This window comes from Candoia aspera, chromosome 6 (assembly GCF_035149785.1).
Source record: "Candoia aspera isolate rCanAsp1 chromosome 6, rCanAsp1.hap2, whole genome shotgun sequence".
Classification (NCBI taxonomy): domain Eukaryota; kingdom Metazoa; phylum Chordata; class Lepidosauria; order Squamata; family Boidae; genus Candoia; species Candoia aspera.
In genome coordinates, this window is record NC_086158.1 from 95,113,192 (window position 1) to 95,140,198 (window position 27,007).

At 42.0% G+C, this 27,007-nt stretch overlaps 1 protein-coding gene across 1 annotated transcript; it reads right to left on the minus strand.

Annotated features, from left to right (window-relative positions):
- Positions 1–997: 997 nt before the first annotated feature.
- MAT1A (methionine adenosyltransferase 1A) lies at positions 998–27,007 on the minus strand. The gene is made up of 9 exons (XM_063307716.1): positions 26,720–27,007; positions 18,345–18,422; positions 16,299–16,421; positions 15,368–15,480; positions 13,948–14,091; positions 11,772–11,990; positions 10,496–10,678; positions 7,845–7,978; positions 998–5,617 (listed from the first exon to the last, which is right to left on the minus strand). Exons 1-9 carry the CDS (start codon positions 26,814–26,816, stop codon positions 5,515–5,517), a joined length of 1,194 nt encoding a protein of 397 aa, XP_063163786.1. The 5' UTR covers positions 26,817–27,007; the 3' UTR covers positions 998–5,514.

Here is a 27,007-nt window from a genome sequence, read left to right on the forward strand (position 1 = left end):
GGAGGGGACAGACTTTTGGGAATTAGAATTATTTGGGAAGGTGCTATGTGAAAGTAAAGGAACTGAAGGAGAACAGATTTGTGAGATCTTGTTGGAAGATTAACACTGAAGAGCTGGGTGGATTGTGAATACTTTTGGGGGAGATGTGTGGAAAAAGAAACTGAGTGAAAATTAATGCTTGAGACTCAGAATCCACCTGCCTTGTGATTGAGATTCCTGGTAAATCATTAATTTGTGGGGTGTAGCAAGTTTTTTCTCTCTCCATGCTATTGACTCCCACTGTGACTGATGGGAACATGAAACTGTCTCCCCCCATATGTTTGCCTCTAATACCCAGTGATCAAAGACCTACTGCCTTTTTTACTAGCATGTCCTACAGCCAGGACTTCCATAAGAAACTGGACCATGTCTGGGCAATTGTGCAAGAGTGGGACAAAGGGAAGACATGGTGCCAATGATTCAACACCAGGAGGAACTTTGCTTTGGAAAGCACCAGCCACTTACGCAGCTTGCAAAAAAAAATAAAGGTGGGGGAGCATCATGACAATGTCCTTCCCAGCTTCCTTCCCTCCAGATGTTTTTGTGACAATTCCCAGAGTTTCCCTATAACAGATCGGGAATGGACCAGAATGTTGGCTTTTAATTTCATTGGTAGTAAAAATTTCACATAGTTCATTTTTTCCTAAAACACCAGTTTTTGTCATTACAACCTCAAGATCCTTTAGTTCAGAGTAATCTTTTGCCACTCTTCTTTTTAGCAAACAATCAAGTGTTTGGCAAAATGCACAATCATGTCTCTTTCCCCACCTCACTAACATATTATTCAGCATAATAGGTTTGCTGGAAAAAGTACATATAGCTGAACAAGTTCAGTATTTAGTCAGAGAAGCAACACTTGATTCCTGGGGACAGACTGCATACAAACCACATACGAAAGAAGATAAAAAAGAGAATTTAACTAGATACACCTAACCATGCAGAGAAAGACTGCAGCTACTAAAATTTCCACTCAATTTATACCAATGTTATCATTTCAGCATTGTCTTTGGCTTTAGGATTACAGGATTACAGATCCTTAGGATTACATGAAATATTCAGACTGGCAGATGACTAAAAACAAAATCAAAGATAAATAAAGGTGAAGATATTCTCAAGTTGAGCTTGGCACTGCTTGTCTACATTGACATAACTGTGCACTTTTCTTGACAATACTGAAGTGGATTGCCATTGCTGTTTTCTGAGATTCTTTTCTAACTTTAACCCTAACAAAATCTTGCAGTCCTGATTTTGTCCGGTGGTCTCCTATTCATGTACTAATAGTACCAAATCTACTCAGCTTCCTTGTGCCCACCCAGCTATTTTTAGTGTCCTCAATTTGACCCCAGCTGCAGGTGGCTTCATGGACATATTTACATAGTTTTCATGGTGATAAAATCAAAGTGGTCTACTACTCCCTTGTTCTAGGATGTTTCTTCAACTGCTCATTCTAGCCATCAGCATCCAAGGGGAAGATCAAGGGACAAAACATGCATCACAGCACAAACTTTGTGGCTTAGATATTTGCATCCAAGGTTGGAATGCAAGTACAAAAGGGCAGGGTTTGCATTGTGACATCAGTGTCCATTTTGTCACCTTTTCATCATCACGGTTAGTAGCTGACATCTTTGAGTCCAGCCAACAGCTTTGGGAATTCCTGACCATCTTCTACTCAAATACACAACAGGTTTAAGCCTCTCAGAGATCAACCAAGATCTGCTAGATGCTTAGCACTTATATGAAATGCATCAGGAAAGCAACCAAGTTTCCCATTGTTCATACTGGAATAAAAAATAAATTCCTCTTCAAGTTGAGCTCAATCCTGGGGATTTCATGGACACAGCCACACAACTTTTTTGGCAGCGATGCAAAAATGGGTTGCCCTTGCCTTCATATGGGATATTTTTTTCCAAACTTCCAGTCTAGCCTACAGCTTTGGAACTGTGTATCGAATATGCTGGGTTTGGCCAGAAGTCTCCTACAAAGTCTCAGAGAAGCACCAAGCAAGAGAAGTTCATAACTCAATCCTTAGCATATTTTTTCAGAAGTAAGTTCCACACAATTTGAAAGGATTTGTAGATAAGTATATACAGGACCACTGTGAAACTTAGTGGGTCATGTTAATCTAACATTGATTGATTGATTGATTGATTGATTGATTGATTGGAGGGCCTTGTTCTCAGTTAAATTGTCTTAGCACTGCAACCCAGATGCTGAGGAATTGTCTTACTGGAAGATTAGAAGGAAATTTAGAAAAGGAGAACTTTTGATATTTCACTAAATGATAAGACCAAGATTGAGTTGAGAATGATCTGAAAGCAAAAATAGCTTATAATCACCAGGGCTGGGCTGTATGAACCCTGCAGCTTAATTGTCTTTCCTGCAAACTGGAAACTACTTTGGTGCATTTGAAATTCTGTTAGATATCTGAAAGTGCTTTCGAGATACTGAAGATATTCAAGAGAGAGAGAGAGAAAAATCATTGTTAAATAAGGACTTGGAGTTTTCCCCTTCCCAAAAGAGTTGCCCTGGGTCAGTGGTTCTTAAACTGGTGGTTATTACCCCAAGGGGTAATTTGGTCATATCCTGGGGTAATGGAGCAATTTGTACTTGCTTGTTTGTGAGCTGAGGATCCAGTTTGGGACTGCCGCTGCTGAGACACTTGCGTAAAATAGTAGAGGCATGTTTGTGTGTATAGGAGGGTTAATGACATCATTCGAGACCAGGAAAAGGGGCCCGTGGGTCAAACAGTCTGAGAACCACTGCCCTGCGTGATCTGAAACTGAGGAACTTAGGAACAAATTAGCAAAGCAAAATTACCACAATCATCACTTTCTTAAAGGAAAGAATGGCAATTTAGTCATCTGAGGCATTAAGAAAGCTCCTCGAATAGGGAGGCATAATAAGTATGAATTCATCTTCATTGGCAATCCCAGAAAAAATCTCCATTTAGTTCTATCTGTCCCCATTTAAAAGCAACACTGCACTTCCTAGCTCAGCTAGAACGGTTCAAATAGTTTTGCAAATTGTAGTCCAAGCCCCCTGTGTTATTTTTGAACTTTTGGGATGTAAATCGACGAGAAGAGCTAATCCATCCATTTCTATAACTTCATTTAACTGGGTGAGAGACCAACAATAATCCAGGCTGGGCTATGCTGCCATCTAAAGGCCAAAACTCAGAAGGAGTCTAGCGTTGCAGCTTTTCCAACAAATGTTATTAAAAGGCATCAGCTTTTGTGAGCCGCAGCATATTTCACCAGATGCACAGAGATGAAGCACACAAACCCTGATGCCTTTTATAACATTGGTTAGCAGAAAAGGTCCCACCAGATTCCTGATTTTTTGCCACCCTAGAATAACACAGCACTCCTCCCGCAAAGGCTGCTATCTAGTGGGTAACTGATCTACTCCCCCCACCCCTGCTTAATTTTAATTTGTTCAATTGTGCCCGATTCTCGGAGACTGTCTGGACCGGTCCCTGCAGTTTTCTTGGCAAGGTTTCCAGAAGGGGTTTGCCATTGCCTCCTTCCCAGGGCTGAGACAGAGTGACTGGCTCAAAGGCACCCAGCTGGCTTTGTGCCTAAGGCAGGACTAGAACTCACAGTCTCCTGGTTTCTAGTCCGATGCCTTAACCACAACACCAAACTGGCTGTCACTGTCCCCTTAAATGCCGTTTAAAAAGTGTACTTTGCATCCTTTTCTCTCTTTTGAAAAGATACAGTTACCTCTCTCTGCCAGTTTTGCATCCCAACGCAGTGATGTTCTGAGGCCTATACAAAAGATCTTCCACCCATCAGAAGACGAAAACCACTTTAGCACATTTGTTTTGACATGCAAAATGCCAAGAGAGATTTGCAGGCCACACACGAGAGAAGAAAAAAGGCTAGACGTGGAGGGGACAAAAAAAACCCTACCCCAAATTTTAACAACATACATCTACCAAGGCACTGATAGGATTTTCCAGGGCTGGTAAACAGGGCTGGGAGCAAACTATGCCTGTGATCCTGAGACAGAATTGTGATGATGACACCTGCTGTCATCTGTTAATAACAGCAATTTGTATAGCACCATTCAGCATATGTGATGCTTTACACAGTAAAATACTGAGTTCTGATTCTGATGAGACAACGCACAGAAGTGTCACAAGCCACTGTAGAGAGAACTTCCTTTCCATCCCAAGCAGATGAAGCTTTCCTTGGGGACAACCTTCATTTCAAGGAACCCGGCCGATAGGGAAACCTAGAAAGGCAGAGCTAAATGCCTGTATTATTATTCTAGTTGAACTAAGATACGTCAAACAGTACTTTGGCACCAGTTTGTGCCCTTCCTCTGCTGTCCTTCAGAACCACTTCTCCAGCTCATGGGAGACATTCCCCTTTCCACATTCACTACCGGCCCACAATATTGTGCTGATTGAAGCAAATATCTGCCCTGACTTTCTGGGTCAGTACACGGCAGGGTCTATTTTTAAAAAATACTGGAAAATCTTATCCTTACTCTCTTCCCTCCCTATCCCCCGAGCCCTCCACGGTGTTATCCCAATGCCAGCTCAACTGCTTGACCATCAGCATTCAAGAACCATCCTTCGAACATTTCCCTGCTTTATAGACTGCCACTATGTCTGTCTCCTCTCCTTCATGTGTCCGCCCTCCCGTCTTGCTGCATTTACTCCACTGTTGGCTCTTTCTCTCCAGGCCACATGAATGTCCTGAGCATTCCACACAATCACGGCAGCTCAGCCGGTGGCTGAAATGTGTGGCTTGTACACAACAATTCTGTGGATTTTTAAAAAGCCTTTTGTATCTAAAACTGTCTAGAATGGGTTCCAGTAATGTTAGCAACATGTATGCATATAGATAAAAGGCACCAAGCATGCATCTAAAACGTTTAGTTGTAAGGCAGTTAAAAAAGGAAAGAGAGAGAGCGAGAGAGTAGAAAGAATTAAACATTGGATTAGACAGCTGGAATAGAATGAGTAAAACCTAACAAAAACCCTTTTGAAAAGATGAGACTCCAATATAGGGAAATAGTTCTGTTTCACTCCAAGCGTCTAGTCACGTCTTATTGTACGAACTCCATTATGGAAGCAGGATGCCAGAACTTCTAATTGTCCTGTTGCAAAATTGTCCTGTTGAGAAAGCATAATGACTTTGGAGAAAACCTTTCTTCCTACTAGTGTTTTAGAATGATGCGGAGTTGCTGGGTTGAAAAAAAAATCCATTGTTTGATTGTAGGTTTAAGTGCCATCTTGTCTTTTTAAATGGAACTTTCTCCCCCTCCCTCCAAATAGCAGCATCAGACAAAATTAAAATGGTATCCATCTGCTCTTTTATCCTCTATAGGTCTGCAGGTAGTGAGATGTAGAGAAAGCAAACAGTGAATATTTCTCCATTTTTTTTAGCATTGACTCTGGTCAACGGAAGCACTCGTGGTAGTAAAATCCTGTTCCTTTGACATGGAGAGGTTGGCCCAAGGTGGTTAGAAGGCAAGCTTCTTAGGAACTTCCCAAGTAAATTCACTTCTTCCAAAGTGACCATAACAAGCAGTCTTCTGATACACAGGCTTCTTTAAATCCAGATCCCTACGTGTAAAAAAATAAATTAATTAAAAATTAAAAAGTTATTAAAGTTGTTTTTTCTTGAATGCAGGCTGTATAACTAACCCAGAGGATTTAAAAGGAGATCAGATAAATTAAGAGAAGAATGCTACCAATAACATCTCTTCTGGAACAAATGAACACTACTCCCCCTAGACAGATTTAAAAATCCACTATGAGTATCTTTGCCTTTTCTGGATTCAAACTTTGCTGACTCTTCTCCAGTTACTTTTTATGGCCAGGCACTGATCTGGAACTGCCTCATCTTGACCTGATGAAAAGGAGAATTAGAACGGAAATTCAGTTCTCACATGATGTTAGTGCTCTTACACTGATGTTAAACAGCAGGGCAAGAAGTGGAAATAGGTATAGAAATCTCCCAGCAACACCTTCTGGAAACAACTATCCAGGTATGACCAGGGATGAGCAAACCAGCACTACCTACTTCAAACTTGGACAATTTCTCCAGAAGAATACAATGGTCAATGGTGTTGAAAGATCCAGGAGAACCAACAGGGTTGCATTTGCCCTGTCCCTCTCCCAGCAAAGATCATCCCACAGGGTAATTAAGGAAGTTTCAGTGCCAAAGCCAAATCTAAATTCCACATGAAACGGATCTAGAAAGCCCATTTCACCTAACGGCATTTAGATTTGATCAGCCACCACCTGCTTAAATATTCAGCCCAGGACATCATCCACAGTCCTATAACTGTTCAGATCTTCTGGGTCCAGTGATGGTTTTTTTCAAGGCATGGTCTCACTACAACATTTTTAATGAGATTGGGAGAAGTAGTTTTTATAGGGAGGAATTTATAAATTCCTGGACGCAGATTAGCATCCCTCCCACACACACATACTAGATGTGATAGGCTATGAGGGAAAAGGTCCAAACCAGTAGACTTCTCATTGGCATCTGGCTGGCCACTCCAGGACGAGAATGCCGGCCTCAGTAGGCCTCTTGGTTGATCCAGCAAGGCACCTCTCTCTCTCATTCTCTCTCTCTCTCTCTCTCTCTTTATTAAATTTTTAAGAAGAAAGATAAAAACTAACAAGGACTAATATTTAGAGTGAAGAGAGAAGAGAAAAGAAGGAAAAAGAACAAAGCCAAAAGTGCAGGAAAAAAGAAAAAAAAGAGAAAAGAGAAAGAAATTATTTCTGATTTCCTTTTACAACAGTTAGTTGTTATACAACAAATATAAATGTAAATTAACCTCTTATTCTAACTTACATTTTTTCTATAATCTATTTTTTTTGTAATTACCAAAACCATATATCATACTTTCATTTTTTTTTTCTGTTTCACACAAAAACTCAATAAGGGGTTTCCAGTCGGCTAGCAAAAGGCACTTTTTTTGAAAGGAGGTATGACAAGCAGCCACCACAACCAACTGCTTTAAAAGCTTCAGATGCATGTTTGTTTGTTTGTTTGGTTGGTTTATTTATTTGTCAAATTTGTCACTGCCCGTCTCCTCCAAGCGGAGGACCTCTGGGCAGCTTACAATATGAAACAATAAATACACAATAAAATTTCAATATAAAACACATTATAAAACCATTTTGCAGAACTACCAAATATAATGTTGAGTGAGCTATAAGGCTACATCAAGAAGGGCCACTAGGGCCATTTTGGTAAGGGAATTTATAAATCCATTTCACCTCTGGATCATTCTGGGCCACAGGAAAGCATGAGCTTCTTTAAGAAGGACAATCTTTTCTTGTGATGTCCCCTGCAGCTATCTGAAGCATTTTGTCCTACAGACCAACCAATCCACCAGGCTCTTGTTTGGAAAGTAATCCTTTACTGACAGAACTGCTGCCACCCCTATAAATCTAGCCCCTTGTCAGAGGACAGGTTTTAAGCCCTAGAACTGCCTAACATTTGAAACCAAGCCTCTTTTCCCAGCTGGCTAAATTGCAGCAACAAATATCTGAAGAGGATTCCAGTTTGAGTATGAAACTGGAACTCTCCCAGAGTGACATATTTTAGATGGTTTAGTCACATACACACTCCTGGACTGTCATACTCCCAAGGATGGGAGAGCACACCGTAACTATTTCCAGTCAGGACCTGATTCTTTTGGGAAAAGCTTGAAATGGCATGGAAGGAAGTTCAGGAAGCTTCAGATTCCTTCCATTCAGTTCCCAGGATTGGAAAATCAACAGTATTCACCACTGGATCTCTCTGCCAAAAAGGCCCTTATGAAATTCTTACTTGACAATGGCTCCCGGTCGAAGGTCAAAATTCTGGTGCACAATGTTGAGCAGCTCTTGCTCAGAATATACCGAGGTACCGTAGGTGAACAAGGAGATGGAAAGCGGCTCAGCCACTCCAATAGCGTAGGCAACCTAGGTGCAAAAAGGGGACACGTTTAGACTGGCTTCATGCATGCCATCAACAGATTTATTTGGTGGCCACAACTCTGTCAATGAAGATGCGGAAGGACCAGCTTTTGGGAAGGACCAAACTATCCATGATTGACAGAATGACATTAATCACATAGAAAGCAGGGAGGACAAATCTAGTTTTTAAAACTTAAGGGATACTAAGTGATTAGAACTGGATTTTTCAAACTGTATTTTCTTACAGGATTATTAGAAGGGTGGATGGATGAACGGACGGACAGACGGATGGACAGATAGGATAGATTTTTTGAACACTACTGAAGGTGCTACAAGAATGGAAACGTATTTATTCACACATTCATTCCAACACACACACACACAAATTATATAAAAGAGACTTCAATAATAAGCAATCAACTCAAGACCAAACCCTACATTGTATAACAAACATTCTGAGTTAATCTGCACCAATTTCTTCTTTCTAATGTTAAACTCAATTTTGTATGAAAAAGTCAAATAATTTTATGCTTCTAATATTGATATTTTATTTTACTTATTTATTTATTTATTTTCTATCCTGCCTTTATTGTTTTTATAAATAACTCAAGGTGGCAAACTTACCTAGTATTCCTTCCTTCTCCTATTTTCCCTACAACAACAACCCCGTGAGGTGGGTTGGGCTGAGGGGAGTGACTGGCCCAAGGTCACTCAGCCAGCTTTCAAGCCTGAGGCGGGACTAGAACTCTCTGTCTCCTGGTTTCTAGCCTGGTGCCTTAACCACTAGACTAAACTGGCTCTTGATATCGTAAACTGTAATCAATATTGATAGAATATCTCTCTTTTTTCTCTATTTCTAATACTACAAGTTATCTAAACAATTGAATGTGAATAACTTTAATTAATATTGTACAAATATCATTGTACTGAAACAATATAATGTAGCAAGACTTACAACAATATAATAAAAAGGGAAAAAAGAATTAAGAAACATTGGACTAAAAATATAGAAGAGTCAATCTTGGCTTAACATCAATTACAGGGGCCTAATCACATAACAGACCTGGAGGACATCAGATCCTAGCATGATACTTATTTCCCCAGGATTGTTAGAAAGACAACAGGAATCCATAATTATCCCAATAACGTAATAAGGATAAAGGTTATAAGCTGTTGTCTACGTGGCAATCAACAATTTATTGTGGGCATTCCATTTCACCGAATATGCCGTAGATAAGGATTTTATCTCTGCTGCCAAGTTCAGTTTTAAATCTACTATGGAGTTGCCAGTACAGCTAGTAAAATATCAGCACACAGTCGTTCTCTCACATAACATAGACGTTATTCAATCCATCCCATGCCTTCTTTCTACTCTTTCCTTGGCAATGTGTCATCCCATGAATATGCCAGTACTATGAATATGTGAATTTTCCTATAAGTGGCAACCAGTGTGTAGGCAGAAGATAAATCACACTGTGGTGATGCTGTGTGATTTGTATTACTAGAGTTTTGAGGGGTTGGAGTTGAATGGGCAGGCATGGGAGCTGCCAAACTGCCATAACATCTACATACCACTAAACTCTCATGTCTCTAACCTTTAACTGGGTGAAACAGCGCATCATAGGGCAAAACTTTTTCAACCAAGGTGCCTCAACTGCACTAACTTACAGAACACATCCAAAATCTGGGACCCATGACTTCCATGGAATAGAAATTTGGCAAATTTTATAAAACATTTCATGACATAAAAATTATCATAGAACAGTTCATGAGATAATACAACATGTCATAAAGCATTTCCTGTGGTTAACTCCTGATGTTTGGCTGGGCTATACAGTTCAACACTGGCTACTTTCAAAGCAGATACGTCTCTGAATGTCTCCCTGAATTTTTAAGAACTTTTCCAGTGAAGGCAGTACATTAGAATGTTGAAGACGTTGAGGAATCTGGTAGGGAAATATCTCTGAAATGGTGACCCAACAGGTCATCGGTTGTCTAGTTAGGTACTATCACTTGAGTCTTAGAAGTTGCAATAAAGTTAAAATGACATCACAGGTGCCATGACAATCACATGATGTATGTGGTGACATCATGACACATGACTGCTTGCTCTACCTTGTGCCTCTTGTGGAACTCCATGACTAGAGATGTCTGATAGAAGACACAACGATATCACAATGTAACATGCATCATGACATTGAATAGCAAAATAATGTAATTCACGAGATGTCATGATGGAGGATGACATTACCCACCCATCTCTGGACACCCATTAGTACTACTTTACAGCTGTGATCAAGGTATCTCCCCTGCCAGGTAAGTATTTAGATCCTATTTTACTCATTGTTTTTCTGTTTTATATATAACTATAACTATAACTAACTATAACTATATAGAGAGAGGTATGTAAAGATGTATATATAGAGTTCTACTGTTAGATGTTTTACTCTATCTGGCCTTATTGCTGTAATAAACTGATCTGATTTGATTTTACAGCTATCAGGTTAGCAAAATGCCACTTACTTGGACCAGAACCCGACGACACAGCCCTGCTTTCACCAAAGATTTGGCAACCCACCGGGCTGCGTATGCTGCTGACCGGTCAACTTTTGTGTAGTCTTTGCCCGAGAAAGCTCCACCACCATGGGCTCCCCATCCACCATACGTATCCACAATGATTTTCCGGCCAGTAACTCCTGCGTCCCCCTGCAATATTGCAAAACCAAATGTCCAACCTCTGTTTTCACCACAGATGTTTTGGGAAAAAGTTTCATTACAGCTACAAACAAACACAAAGGAAAGCCTGAGAAGGTGGAATCAGTGTCTTCCGTTCGACAATGAGGCTTGCCTCCAGACCCATATGTTTGGGATCCTGCCAAATTTTGCTTCAGAAAATTTAACAAGGAGTAGCCCTCAAAACAAAGTCAATTACAAATACTGTAGATCCCAGTGGACCTTATTTTTTAAGCTACAGGATTAGAAAAAAGATAGAGTCACAGAGTTGGAAGAGGGCATTTAGATACTTGAGTCCACGCCCCTGCAGGGACCAAAATCAAAGCATCCCTCATAGATGTTTTTGCCTAAACCAATCCAGGGAAGGGAGCTGTTCTGCACTAACCAATCAACTTGAGCTCTCCCGGATAAGTTTCCACTGTCAAACTGCTCTTACTGGTAGAAAGTGTTTCCTAACTTTTATGTGGATTCCACTTGCCTGTAATTTAACTCCATTATTTTGTATCCAGTACTAGGGTGGTGAGGATCTGGCCTTCTTCTGTGTGACATCATCTCAGGTATCTTCAGGGAGCTATCATATTCTCAGTCTTCTCGATGCCAAACATTCCCAGTTTCCTCAAACTCTCTATTTAGGAAGCAGTTTCTAGATGACTACCATCCTCATCACCCTTCTTTGAACCTGTTCTAGTTTCTCTGGATCCTCATTAAAATGCGATTCCCAAAACTGGGAATCCATAACTTTACCTATCATTATATACTGATTTGCTAACAGAAACTGGGTGACAACAAGATGTTTGACAGGACAGGAGAGTTTTCTGGAACAGAAAAGAGCTCAGAGGCAGGTACACCTGGATTTCTTGAAATTAGATAGTGTGGTTCACTGGATCTGACAGAAGGAGTGCCTCCAGGTGTGCCTCCAGCTTTAATTCAGAGAGGAAGCATTTTTTTTATTAAAAAAAAAAGAGTTAAGAACTCAGAAATGTTGCTGTGGTGTGTGTGACTCGACTGGGTCTAATATAAAAATGTGACTTCGACAGTGCAGGATTGTGTAAGGGTAAAGACACACCTGTGGGCCTCCAATAACAAAGCGGCCACTGGGTTGAAGATGGTAAACAGTGTTGTCATCTAAGTAGTTGGGTGGCACTACGGGTTTGATCACATGTTCCTGCAAGGCTTTGCGCATGGAATCCAAGGAGATGCTTTCATCGTGCTGCACAGAGATGACGATGGTATGAACCCGCACAGGGATAACAGCTCCATCTTCCTGGATGTATTGAACTGTAATCTGAAAACAAACGAAGAAAGGGTGATTTATAGCAGGCTGGAAATAGAAAGGGAAGTGTGAAACCCTTGGCTGCTTGCACGATTTGAAAATAATGGAGGATCTCTGACATCATCAGCTATTTCCTCCATTCTGCTGATTCAAATAAAATATTCCCAGTTGTAAGCCAATTTTTGTTGGGGCAACATCATGTCCCACTACTACAACTATACACTGGGTTGCTTGCTGTTTTCTGCCTGGCTAAGCGGTGGCGCTGCGGGTTAAACCGCTGAGCTGTCGATCGGAAGGTCGGCGGTTCGAAACCGCGCGGCGGGGTGAGCTCCCGTTGTTAATCCCAGCTCCTGCACACCAAGCAGTTCGAAAACATGCAAATGTGAGTAGATCAATAGGTACCGCTTCGGCGGGAAGGTAACGGCGTTCCGTGAGTCATGCTGGCCACATGACCCGGAAGTGTCCTATGGACAACGCCGGCTCCAAGGCTTAGAAACGGAGATGAGCACCGCCCCCTAGAGTCGGACTCGACTGGACTTTACGTCAAGGGAAACCTTTACCTTTTTAAACAAGCATGGACAACAAGTCCTTAGGGGTGGGGAGTGGAACTGTTGATTGGCTAACAGTGTTTCTCAACCTTGGCCATTTTAAGATGTATGGACTTCAACTCCCAGAATTCCCCAGCCAGCATGGCTGGCTGGGGAATTCTGGGAATTGAAGTCCACACATCTTAAAATGACCAAGGTTGAGAAACACTGGGCTAACAAATAGAAAGTATTGTCCCCACCCCCTTGTATGGTATAGGTCTCCCTCTGTCCCGTTAACATTAGTTAGACATGGACATTTACCAGTGAAAATCAAGACATAGTTGTGTTTTTAAACTTAATTTCTTGGAAACTCCTTTTTTCCTTGTGTGACACTATGATACGGTCACAGGAGCTTGCGGGGAATGATCAGGTCCTCTTAATTACACAAAACACTGGGATAAGAATGGAAGCTACCTGAGTGTGAATCAGAGTTATCAGGCAACTTGCCCAACCAAATGTGGTAGATGTCAACTCCCATCCTTCTTGATGGACAGTGGTTCAACATCTGGAGGGCCCCAGGCTGGGGAAATTTGCATAAAGAGGAGACTGCTCATTAATATAAAAGATGTTAAATAATATTCCTGTTACTTATTTACTTATTAAATGTATATACCGCCACATGGTTTGCAATAGTTAAAATACAACACCAACTAAAATGTCTTTGGGAGTGTACATTGTTAGCAAACAAACCATACAACTGAGATTGCAATGCTGGGGCCCTTGGAACAGCATCTCAAGACCAAGGGACTGGCTAGATTTCACCCTTAAGTTGGAGAGCTCCAACCTGACATTAGGTAAACCAGACACAAGGTTCCAACTCTTTGAAGCTCTGCGGTGTCTCTTCTCAACACAGCGAAATTCTGAAATTGTTCACCTAGCAAAGTAGCAAACGCCACAAGTTCCCTGGAGAGAAATGCTAAGAGTCAGTGGGTAAGTGAGAGGTACTTGACTCACAGATGGAGGGCACAGAGGTTGTTATTGTCACCAGATGACCTTATGTTGCCACGTAACAAGAACTTCTGTTCCTACCCTAGAAGTAGGAACAGAATTATGCTCAAATTATGAATATCCATGCAAAATCTGTTCACTTAGTTGACAGAGATCTGATTTTTACCCCGTGGACATGTAATTTGTTAGACAGGTGCCCGACAGTTGACTCAGCACAGACAAATGCCCAGCCCTCTAACCTGTCTTGAGGAATGGCTTGTAGCTCTTCCAAAGACATCCCCTTAATCCCATCCATCTTCTGTATCCTTGGTCTTCCCTTCTGTTTTCCTCAACCTTGTCACAGATGATCAAGTTTCTTCTTGGCCTCTAGTTTTGCCACACAGATTGGCTCTGGACCTCTAGAGAATGAGACATTGGGCTAGATCCAAACCTACCTGGGTTTTAGAGTCTGGTCTAAGCCAGGGGAGGACCCCACTGCGTCTCAGCTCGGCCATTTTGGCATTCAGTTTATGGGCAAGCATAACGGTTAGAGGCATGCATTCTTCTGTTTCATCAGTTGCGTAGCCAAACATCAGGCCCTGCATGGAAGAAAGATGGGACTATTCTTTAGCACTTTGCTAGATACTTAAAAAGAGAGAGAGAGAGAGAGGAAATTGCACAGGAACCTCAACCAATGGTCCATAGCGACACTTTTTTGGCACTCTAGTATCATAATCCTTTTCCCCATTCATTAACACCATGAAGTTCCTTGCTACTGTTTTGTCTTTCCAAAATGGTAGTTTGCATTTAAACAGGAGAATTTTTTTCATACAGTCACTTTCTCTCAAGACTGTTTGAGACCTTCAGAGCTTTCAGGCAACTGCTTGCTTTACAAATGCAGGCTGGAAATAATGCCTTGCCCGGTTTACTTTTGAAATGCAAAAGTTGCCACGTTGCCCATAAAAATGTTCCAAAACACCCAGAGTATTCCAATATGAAGACAGTGCTTTTTCAACCTTTCTGAAGGACATAAAAAACATATAGTTCTACCTCTTTCCCATGCCTGTCTTCAAAATTGATTCCCCCCTCCCCCAAAACAAAACAATTTAACCCCTTGGTCCTCATTCCTATTGAAATGCAGCTAAGGAGGTGTTACTCATTTGCTTATAGCCAACTCAATTGCCTTGCTGACATTTAGAAAGTAAACTTTGGTGTCTTTCTCTGTAAAGGGCCTGGTATATTCATGGAATAATAGCAAGATGGTCAGCCAGATGGCAGCACTTGGTGGGCCTCGGCTGGTCTTGAAAAAGCTAAGCAGGGTCAGATCTGCTTGGAGATAGTGCCTGGAGATCCCAGGGCTGTAGGCTGGACTGGGAAGCAAAAAGAAAACAACCCCAAAGGAAAGGCAATAGCAGACCACTCCCGCACTCAGAAAGCCACGCAGGCCTCTCTATGACGTCCCCAGGAGTCAAACTTAAGTCAAAGGATGCTTTACCTTTACATAGAGACAGCCTTGTTTCTTCTACAGGTCCTTAGCTGACAGATGAGAAATATTTCAGGGAGGGCTTGAGGAAGAGTGGCAAATTCTAGGCTAAGCAACCACTACCCAGAGTAGATTAGTGGCAAGTGTTAAGGTGTCAGCATCAGTTCCTGCATGCCTGACCCTTACCTCTGATTTGCCGGGTGTGGGGAGGAGGGGGAGGAGGAGGAGGAGGAGGAGATAGTCTGACCCCTGCAATAATTGCTTTTTACATTCCTGAGGTCTGTCCCTGAAACTGTACTACGAATTCCAAACCCAAAGTGCTTATGTGCACTCCAGAGCCACAGCCAAGAAAGGATATACTTAATGTCTTTGAGTGATGGTGCATTTCTCACCTGGTCCCCAGCGCCAACATCTTCTTCGTTCCTGTGTAGATGAACCCCCTGGGCAATATCAGGTGACTGTTGCTCCAATGCCACAAGAACATTGCAGGTTTTGTAGTCAAAGCCTATAGAGCAGAATTCCATTAATCATACACAAACAACTCCAGCAGGGTATGAAAATGTGCAACTTTAAGGAGGATACCAACGCTACACATGAAATCTAAACAGGTAGTCCTCAACTTATGACCATTTGTTTAACAACCATTTGAAGTTACGACAGCACTGAAAAAAGTGACTTATGCTATGACCATTGCAGCGTCCCAGGGTCATGTGATCAAAATTTGGGCATTTGTCAACCAGCATGTATTTACGGTAGTTGCAGCATCCCAGGGTCACATGATCACCATTTGTGATCTTCCCAGGAGGCTTCTGACAAACAAAGTCAATGGGGAAAGCTGGATTCACTTAACAATTGCATGATTCACTTAACGGCCATAGCAAAAAAGGTCATAAAATCGGACACAACCCACTTAACTATCGCATCACTTAGCAACAGAAGTTCCAGTCCCAATTGTGGTTTTAAGTCAAGGACTGCCTGGTATAAACAGCTCTGATGACATTAATTGCTAGAAATCCTGAGGCCAGTTGGTCAAGACCCACAGGCTAGAAAATGTCAAGCCAAGAACAAACAGCACAGATGCTACAAAGTGCTTGTGTGCAGGGATGATCCAACCCTGAGATAACCTTTGATCAGCCCATAAACAGCTTTCACCTCCTTATGAAAAAAGCTGGATATCTGCTTGCTAGTAAAGCCCAAGCATTGCTCAACCAAAATTGCATCAGCCTTTTCAGTATCCTAGCTAAGTGAACCAAGATGGAGTCAGATTTTTTTTTCTTCATCAGGATGGCCACTATAGCAGACATCTTCCAGTGTTCCACCAACCTTTAGCTGAATCATCATAGCCTATGTTCATAATTGTGTCTCGGACGATCTGCTGGTAGTCCACAACAGCTCTGGATGTGATCTCGCCGCAGAGTAGCACCATTCCTGTTTTACAGACTGTCTCTAAAGGTGAAAGAAAGCAAGTTGGAGACACCATGAGTGTGTCTTAAATATTCAGTAGTAAGGTACAAGACTGGATGTGTTGGATGGAGAGGTGAGGTCTACCACCTATTTATCTATCAAATTTGCATACTGCCAATTTCACTGGGCTCACAGCAGCTTTCAGTGATTAAAACATCCAAAGTACATGCTATAATACAAAACAATAAAACATCCACAATAAATACATATATTAAAACATCCCATTTAAAGAATAAACGTTAAAGGGTCCATTGTAAACAATAAACATTAAAACATCCACAATACACTATAACAAATATAAAGACTTCCTACTGTCCTAATGCACTAATAATCTGACCACTACAACCCCATGGTAATTATATAGAAGCATCTCTAATCCCTCGTGGCTACTTAATACAACCAGGATAGGACTGGCCCCATAGTTATGGGAGGTAATCAATTATTCCTTGTAACTGGGACATGTAGTGTTTCTCCAATCTAAAGGAGGCTACAAGAACCCTACTGAGGAAACTCTCCCTTGATCCAAGAGATCTATAAAATAGCAGAGAAGTCTCAAATGTTCCATTTCTGAAGAAGCTGATCAAGAAAGTAATGGCTTTATAATTCCAAATACTGAGGCTGAGGATTGGACCCACTTCAATGGTGCTTTCAGGAGAAATATGGCCCTGAGATCAAGTGGTAGATTACTAGCACCAGAAACCAGATCCTCCTAGTTCTCCTCGACCTATCAGTACCTGTACTATCATAGACCATGACATGCTTCTGGAACATCTGGAAGGATCTGGCCTTGGGAACATTATTGTGCAATGGGTACCACCCATCCTGTCAACTGTTTCTCAAGAGTGATCCTTGGAGATCTAGCCTGCTGATCTTTGAAGTCAGACTGGACTCCGTCTTGTCCCTCATGCTGCTCGTCATTTACATGAGTTCCCTATGGGAGGCACTTAGAACCCTAGAATGGGATGCCATCGATTTGCTAATGATGCCCAGCTCTACTGCTTCCTGCCATCTAACTCCAAAGAAGCAATTCAATGCCCCTGAAAGTAGCCTAAATTCTATAAAGATGAGGAAGAGTATGATGAAATTAAATTAAGACAGACTCATCAATGGAAAACTGGAGAAAAGGATGGAGAAAAGACTACTTTGGAGGTGGTTGTGTGAAAGAGCACAGATCCCCACTTTTAGATGTATGACTAAAGTGAGGGGAGGATTGGTTCCAACTTGCATGGAGTGCAAGATGGAAGTTTTGGCGATTCCAGTTAGGATGAAGAAAAGGTAGTGGACTGAAGGAGAAAATAGCATCTTGGTGGCAACTAAATTGCCCCTTCCTCAAAGGCCTTCACCCCTCCCTACAGGCATCTTCTCAAAGAAGAAGAAACTGCTAGCTCAGCCATAAAACACTTGGACACAAGGAATGCGGATTCTGAAAAACAGAGGGGCTGGGAAACAAGGACACTTGATAACTCCTAGGGAAAGTACCATCTCCACCAGACACATTCTAAGACCCCTTTGTTCAACTCAAATAAGCCATTGTATTCACCCCACTACCTCACCATCCTGATCTCAGTAACACACATTTTGCCACAACCCTATCCAACTGTTTCCTACGCTGATAAAATGTATAATCTACTTTGCATAAGTCTATAGAGAGAGATTGCTACCCTACCCACTTGTCTCGTGTCTCTGCCTCTGGTACCAAAAATAAGTTGTGCTACAGTGAGAGGTGTGTTGGTCAACCTGAAACATTCTCCAACAGGATGAAATCTGGAATATAATTTGGAAATGGTAACTCAGTATTTGCCACTTCTGCTAAGGGTACCCCCAACTTATGGTACTACATTCAGATGTGCTGATGGCCATTAAATGTGGAATCATCGTCATGAGAAAAGAGAAGCCACCTCTTACCACAAGCAACTTTGGCATTTGGATCTTGCTTCAGGTGGGCATCAAGGACAGCATCACTGATCTGGTCACATATTTTGTCTGAAAGAGAGCAGAGCTGGATATTTGAAAAGAAAAACCCACAGAAAATAGGGACTATTTTTGCCCCACTGAATTACAAAAGAGAAATCCATGAGGGGCACCAATAGATCATCAATTCTGTATTGCTTAGCTGCTTATTTTTAAAAAGTCAATAGCTCAGAGTCAAGGGAAATCAGTTTCGGACCTTAATTCTGCCAGTCAGAAAGTGAAGGTGGAATCTAACTTCAATATATTACATTCACACTTGGATTTAGGATCAAAGATCAACATCTCTGTATCAAAACAAGCCCTGGCACAGTTTTCAAATATACCATGTTTGGACCTGCAGGTCTCCACAGGATGGTTCAGATGAGTGATTCTTCCTTCTGCTGATGCAGAAACAGAGCATTCATTTTTTGTGACCTCAGTTATTGTAGCATGCTATATAAATCCCAGGATTTGAACTGGTTCTCCATCTGGAGTGTCTTGCTTTCAGAAAGGACAACAGAGACAGGTGGAAAGGCATATCATTTCAACTTCTATTGACACTGAATGTAATAGAAATAAGCAATAAAGAGAAGGAAGGAAGGAAGGAAGGAAGGAAGGAAGGAAGGAAGGAAGGAAGGAAGGAAGGAAGGAAGGAAGGAAGGAAGGAAGGAAGGAAGGGGAAGGGGAAGGGGAAGGGGAGATATGTTGTGTGTCTGTGAAAAGAAGAGGAAAGGGAAAGATGTATTTTACTAGCTGGGAAGCAAGATGGTCTGATCTTCTGGAGCAATTTTGAAGGAAATGAACACTTTGGAAGTGGGAGAAGAGGACTAAAGCAGCAGCATCTGATTGAACAAAAGGAATCAGAAGTAAAAGTAATGTAATTATTTGGGCTGAAACAGACATGTAGGAATGCTGGAATGTGTATTTCAGAGATGCTACATGGGTGAGCAGGAACACTTTTTCCCCTTCAGTCTCAAAGTGCTTCACAGCCATAACATTTATTTTGAGTTAAATTTAGATGATTTTTCAAAGGGCAAAGATGCCCTCAAACTGATCACCTCCTGGCAATCACACAGACACACCCATGTAGTTTTCCTGGCAGTATTATGGTGGTAGTTTGCCACTGCCTTCTGCCGCATTTTTTTTTTAACTTTCCTTTCTAACCCACAAACCTGACATTTCCTGGTGGTTTCCCATTCAACTGCTAACCATTCCTGATCTTCCTTCATTTCCAAGCCTAGAAAAGGGTTCAGAAACAGTTAAAGAGAAAACAAATCATTGTGGAGCCGTTTTGGAATTAGGCAGTGCTGAAATCGAATCAAATCAAATCAAAACAAAACGTTCTAGTTTTATCTAGGAAACCCATTATTTTCAGCACACCACTCAAAGGCTCTTGGCCCAACGTGTAGTTGAAGGAAACCATAAAACTACAATTCCTGCTGGGAAATCATCATCATCATCATCATCATCTCCATGATCTTTTTGACTAGAGCCACCCGGGGGTGATAACAGTCGTAGCTCTAACATCCTCTTTCCAACTTTGAAAAATGTTTGACTATATTCAGCCTCTCTTTAATTAATGCACAATCATAATGAATATCTACTTTGAGGATCTGGTCTAGGGTACTATACAGAAGCTACATCCATGTATAAACTAGTTAAAATAGTGCATCTTCATCTCAAGGTATCTTGAGAGGCAGGCTTGCCAAGTGATAAGTGACAGGAAAAATAGCTGGTCTCATTTTGTACCTTGAACAGGATGTTGTTGTGCAAGAATGAAACAGCTGAAGCTTTCATCACTGAGATAAAAGTTACTGGACTCTGGTAATTGCCCATGTAGTGTCCTGGACATGGGGTGATGTTTTTGACTGTTCTTGGAGCTCATCCACTGATCAGCTGTCCCATTGCAAAGAAGGAAGTTTCCCTTGAGCTCAGCTCAGCTACTGGTGACTTCATGAAACATTTCCATGTCATTATTCTTGGTAACAGTTCAGAGGTATCTTGCCATTGCCTTCTTCAGGGTTGCTCCTTCAACTTCTTAGTCCAACCTGCTGCCCTGGATTTTCTGGTGGTCCTCCATCTAAGCCCAATCCCGGTTGGCTTTTGGGGTGATCAGCCACAGATCAGAAGGCAGTGCCTCCTATTCACTGCTATTCTGGCAGCCAGCAGTACCAGGAAAACAGCCTTAAATGGGATTAATTTGTCAATAAATTAGGTTATCAGGATTACTACAGGTTATAGGCATCACTTTAGCTTGCCCCACCTAGGAGCCCTCCAGAAACATGACTGTCAACTCCCAAACCTTCCAGCCAGCACAGACATTGGTAAGAATTCTGGGAGTTGGTTCATACATCAAGAGTGCAACCAAGGTTGAAAAAGGGTTTGCATCAGTATTTCCTCATTGATATCTCCCTAAACTCGTGAGAAAGATTCTGTCCTGGCCCGCACAGAAGTGTGAGCCACTAAGAGGAAGCCAGGGTAATGCTGGTTGCCCAGGGAAATCCTGATTTTCAGTGGTCTGCTTTGTCCTGGAGTGGGGAAGAACAGTTTGTTACTGTTGTTATTATGCTCCGTCAAGCCATAGCCAACATGGGCAAATCCTCTACAACTGTCCTGTCTCTGACCACATTACACAATTCTTGCAGGCACATTTCTGTGGATTTCAGTACTCCATATATCCAGCAATGTCAGTGTCATCTTCTCCCTCCATCTAACATTATTGTCTTTTCCATACATGCATCAGCCCTCATGTTGGGTCCAAAGTACAGTGGTTTTGGTTTCACGATCCTTGTTTCTAGTGGGCATTCTGGCTTGATTTCTTCCAGTATTGAATAGTTGGTTTTCTTTGCTGTCAAAGGTATGTGAACCATCCTTCTCCAGCACCAGTAACCTTCTTCCTCTCACTCTTGGGCAGAGTCCATCCCTCACATCTGTACATCATAACAGGGAAGATCACTGAGCTGGCCATTCTAACTTTTGTCTTTACTAAAATGCCTTAGCCTTTCATGAGTTTATCCAGGACCCTCAATGACTTTCTGCCTGGAATTATTCTTCCCTGAATCTCTTTTTTTTCAAATTCTATTCTCTCTGTGGCTTCCTGCTTACTGCAGAGACTTCTTAGGAGAAAGAAGATCAACAAGAATAGCTTATCCACCTTCCATTCCACACAGGAGAATGTTTATCTATGCCAATAGATTGGTGTCAACACAGCACATTGTCCTTACAGGAAACCAAATGAAATTCCAGCCATCCGAATTATGCAAGGTGGATTGTATTTACTGCTGTAAAGAAGATCAGAAGCTACTTCTTTAGATCAGAAGCTACTTCTTTGTACCTTTTTCATTTCTTTTCTACTATTTTCTATTTACTTTTTTCTTTCATTCTTGCGCTCTTAGCTCTCTCGTTGATTTCTCTTTCTCACCCCATATTAGTTTCTATTAGATTTTACATTCATATATATATATATAATTATGCAAGGTGGAACTGTTGACATTTCTGTTGAAATTCACATGTGAAACCTTGGTGGAAGAGGTACTGTTTAAACTGACTTTATGCCAGCGGGTGATTTTAGAGTGTCCCTATTTGATACTGCCAAACCCAAGCCGAATGATTTTAAAGACGCACTTAGGAGAAACAATTTGCCCTAGTTGATATGTTTGTCAAGCTCACTGTGTGCTCTTCTCTGACGTTAAACACTCAGATATGTGGGTCAACTAATTACCAAAAGAAAAAAAAAAGATACACAACCACGGCTTTGAAGGTTGACACTGCTTCTTAGAATTCCCTCGCAATAAATAACAGCAAAGAGAGCCCAACTGGCCAATCTAGGTTACACAAGGTACGCCGGGTCAGATCTGGTCAGTACTCAGGGCTATGGGCTATTGGGAAGCTGAACAAACAACATGGAAGAAGTCAATGACAACCACATTTCTATCGTGGCTAAGAAAACCACATAGATATATCCATGAAGTTACCAGGAGCTGAGCTTGACTCAAAGGAGACTTTATCTTTTACACAAATGAAGAGACTCTGGTCATCACATCACCTATTACCCCATTTTTCTAATGACTGAAACGTGGATCCTGTCTCCAAGAATACATAAAATATATTTACACTTCACTGTAGTGTAGAACTAAATCAGGAGGCCTTCCTATGCAATCCTATGAGTGTCTATTCAGACGTAAGCCCAATGTATATGGATTTATTTCCCTGTAACAGCAACTAGGAGTGGACCCATTAAACAAAGTATGGTTGAGACTTAAGTCCTAGAAGACCTAGCAAGGTCAACAGAGATCAAAGAACTTCAAGAGATGAGGTTGGTGATACAATATGTTCTGGATCCCATAAGTGAAGCAGCTGACTTAAGATTACAGCAGAAAATGCTACTCCAAAAATTCAACTACCTTGTTGGCTTTTACACATGGAAGGGAGGTGGGTGCACCATCTTGCCCCTTATCTTGGGTAACATTGAAATGGAGCTCACACTGTACTCTTGCCCAATGAGATAGCTTCTAAGTGTTCAGCCTACTATCTGTAGACCAAAGGTTTATTATTATACCATATGTTATTTATACATAGATCATTAGGTCAGTGTTGAAATACTCCATAAAGTCATTTTCAAGCTGCTTTTAGCAGCTCAACCCAAAGAAAACTGTTCCATCTCATCAATGATGGGTCTAGCCAGAAGCCTGTAAGTAAAAGAAAGTTAATGAGAAGAGAGTCTCAGAGTTTGCTTGAAGGCCAATGAAAACAGCTGTGGCTCCTTCCTCCCCAGACTTATTCTGGAAATGTGAAGCCACTACCAAAAAGGCCTTGGCTCCTACACGCCCAGTCTCTTTTGAGTCTTTTTAAAGTGACTGAAGCTAACCAATGAGATGGCCAAACGGGGGGAAAAAATGTTGCATGAAAATTGTCATAATTGCAACACATCCTTCTCCACACTACCTGTCTGGCTGGTTTGAGCTGTGCTGATACCTGCTTTGCCAGTTTCAGGCCTTAAAGGATGATGGACTGGGAGAAGCTGCTTCCGAAGAGGAGGCTTTTGAAATATAGCAAGAGTCAGTTTTTCACATTTCCCTTAAAATAGATTTTCTGACACACACACACACCCCGTATTGCAATTAAGCCTTTTTCACTCTTTCTCAATAGAACTTCAAATAGCTTTTGTGTAGGGGAAAATAAAGACAGTTCCAAGTAAGAACCATGCATGCATGCGTGCGTATGTATGTATGTATGTGTGTGTATGTGTGTGTGTGTGTATGTGTGTGTGTGTGTGTGTGTGTATATATATATATATCCTTCAAGTCAGTTTTTCAGAAGTGGTTTGCCATTGCCTCCTTCTCAGGGCTCAGAGAAAGGGACTGGCTGAAGGTCACCCAGCTGGCTTCGTGCCCAAGGTGGGACTAGAATTCTCAGTCTCCCAGTTTCTAGCCTGACGCCTTAACCACCACACCAAACTGCCTCTCTCATTATATTCTATATTCTATATTCTCTCATTATATTCTAGACTGGGCTACATCTGCTTGGCTTTTCCCTTGGGTCTCCCAAAACACAAGACCCAACATTGCCTACCATGTAAGAAAATCAGGGAGTCTGTTCTGAGCTTTAAAATGAAGTTTTGTGAACTGCACCACCAGTTTGGATCATATCTAATGAGGTGGCCAGTTTTGGTCTGTCTAATCCACAAAATTGTTTACCTCAGTTAAGGAGGTGGAAAATAAACCCTGGCTGAACACTTTCCTACAGTAGTTGCAAAACAGTGCTGGTGCTTGCCCTGCCAGCTCCAGTCTTTCCAGAATGATGGATGGGAAACGCCACTCACACTGTAGAACTTACTCTACTCCACTTCCACTAGATATGAGTGACTGAGGTCCCTGAGACCAAATTCTATCTCTTGGTAAGCAGAATGGATGAAAAACGATGTACAGGTCCTAGAATCAAGAATCTGGCTTGATGAATCACCACCTTTCATCATCATTATCTTTAAAATTACCTTCTTTAAATCAGCATATGATTCATTGCAATTTCTATCCCTGTTTTGTGCTTTTTGTTTAAAGACGTTGACACAGTTTAATGGCCAAGAGTTTTTACCCCTTGCTTTAGTTTGTGGACTTTGCCTTCAAAAGGCCTGAAAGGCCATTTTGAAATCTGGAAATAAATAACTTTACATTAATCCTGGGATGAGCTGTACAAATGAGAGGCCATTGTTGATCTAGCATACCATGCAATGTATAGCATGGATACTGAAGAAAACTGGCCTTAAGTCCCAATGTATCAAGCAAGAGCGATGGAAGATGAAGAGGAAAAGGCCCATTTTACTGAATTAATTAGACGTTAAAATTTAAAGCTTTAAACCAAGGGCAAGAAATATCAATATCCACGGACATTTCCATATATATTCATTAATTTTTTTTAATGAAATGGGTAGAAATGGGAAGCAGCCAAGCTGCAAAGCGAGCCAGCATTTAGCATCAGCCAGGTTGGCAGGAACATCCCTGTAACCCACACGCATCTCAGAAGATAAAAATTGTGGTTGTCTACTGCCCTGTGCTGTTTTAAAGTGTTCCATTTGTGTAGGAAAAAGCAAAGATCAACTAGGGTGGCAGAAGACGTCCCCGGTGATTTCAGTCAGTAACATCATCAGTTTACTCTCTGATAAATGGATGTTTTATCACTGGTCAGGCCTTCCTGTGGCAGACATTTTGTGAGAGTGCTCACAACTTCCTCTCAACTTTTCAAAGGTGCCCGTTGATCTAAAAAGATTGTCTCTCCCTTCTTTAGACTGTAGCAAAGATTCAAGTGTAATTCTGAGCCCACGAAAAGAGTAAAAAAAATAAATAAAAAATAGGGCCAGTCAATATTTTATCATCTAAAAGTCTACGTCCAAAAGGGAATAGAAGCATCTCATCAACGATAATTCATGTCATTATCTCAGCTGCTTCTTACAGGACAGGAAGATATTTTGTGCCAGAAGGTTACACCGGAAGATTAACATGAGTTTCCTCCCTTAAAGCCTATATTGCTGTTACTGGGTGCAAAGGCAACTAAATTTGCTCCGATCTGGCCTAGCCATTCCTTGTTCCAAGAAGGCATCAGGAATGAAAGAATACCGGAGCTTGAATATCCAAATCAGTTCCTGACGCAACAGAATATCAACCAAATTCTACTGCCTCCAGGACACCCTATAAAGGACTATAGGGCTGTAACCCCCCCGCCCCCCCACAAAGTTAGATGATAATAAATTAATACTAATAACAGCAGCTATTAATACACTCAAAAGCTCACAATCCTAAATATGTATCTAAGTATTTCAAACAGCTCTGATACACCCTGGCCTTCTGCAAAGGAACATTCTGCTATTTCCATCCACTGTAAGCATGTACCTTGTATCTTCATGCTTAGCAGAGAAAATAAACCTGGGCTGCAGTATCAGGACACGGAATTTGGCCACTTGCCTTCTGCAGCCTGCTCAAGGAATGTTGTAGGAGGAGGAGGAGGCAGCAAACAATTTGGTTTGCTTTTACAATTTTTTAGAAAAATGAAATGAGCCCCCGGGCCCTTAGTTCCCTTAGTGATTAAAAGGACCGATGGAAGGAGGAGTAATAGGTAGTGCAGCTGCTTTGGGCAATGGCCGTTTCATGACAGAGTCCCACGTGGAAGAAATCCAGGAGGCCAAGTTCAGGACAAGATGAATGCCCTGTCCCTCCTTTCCTTCCTTTCTTTTTTTAGCGACATGGAAATTTTCAGCAAAGCACGTGTTTGTTCTCCTACCCTACCTCCAAAAGATCTGGGAAAACAGATTGCCTTCATCTTTTTTTCCCCTCAGTTGGGCTTTGCAGGGTTTACCACAACGGAGCCAGCCCTTATAAACCTGGTGACTTCAGCAGAAGACTTGGACGCAATTTCCTACACACGGACCTGAGAATACCTGCCACTGAGATCATCGGCACTAAAGCACGGGACCGGGGACTGAGCACAGTTCTCTACGCATTGCTTAGTCTCCCTGTTTTCTACGGGGCTTGCACTCCCAGGTAAAGGTGCACCGGCGGTAGCTGCAACCGCTCTTGGTTCACGTCCACCCTCACCAAATCCGGTGCTCCGAAGGTGCTCTGTATTTCTACCAAGGTTTCAAGGACACCTGCCCCGAACACGCAAGGAAACCATTCCTGTGACTGATGGGAGAGGATCGTAAAAGTGGCCCGTCAGAGGGTCAGCCCAGAGGGGAGATCCACCTGCGGAAATGGGAAGCCACGCGAACTCGACGTCTCCATCACATGATCCACCTGCGGCTGCTGCGGACCGCGCTCCAATGGGCCGAGTCCAAGCCTTACCTGGATGCCCTTCTCCGACGGATTCCGAAGTAAACATGAACGCCCCTTGCTCTTCGTTTAGCGTGTGGTCCCGCAGGCAATCCAAAGTCCCGTTCATGTTTGATTCGGCTTAATTTTTTTGCAAGGGGGGCAGCTGGCTCCTCGAGGAACGAAGGGCTCAAGAGGGCTGGCGATCTCCCCCGCTGGAGGCACGGAAGCCGAGCGGCGCGGTCTCTGCGCAGGATGAACGGCGACCGTCGGGGTCTTCCAGGTTTCAGCCCGCTGCGTAAAGGCGCGTCTCTCTGCGCG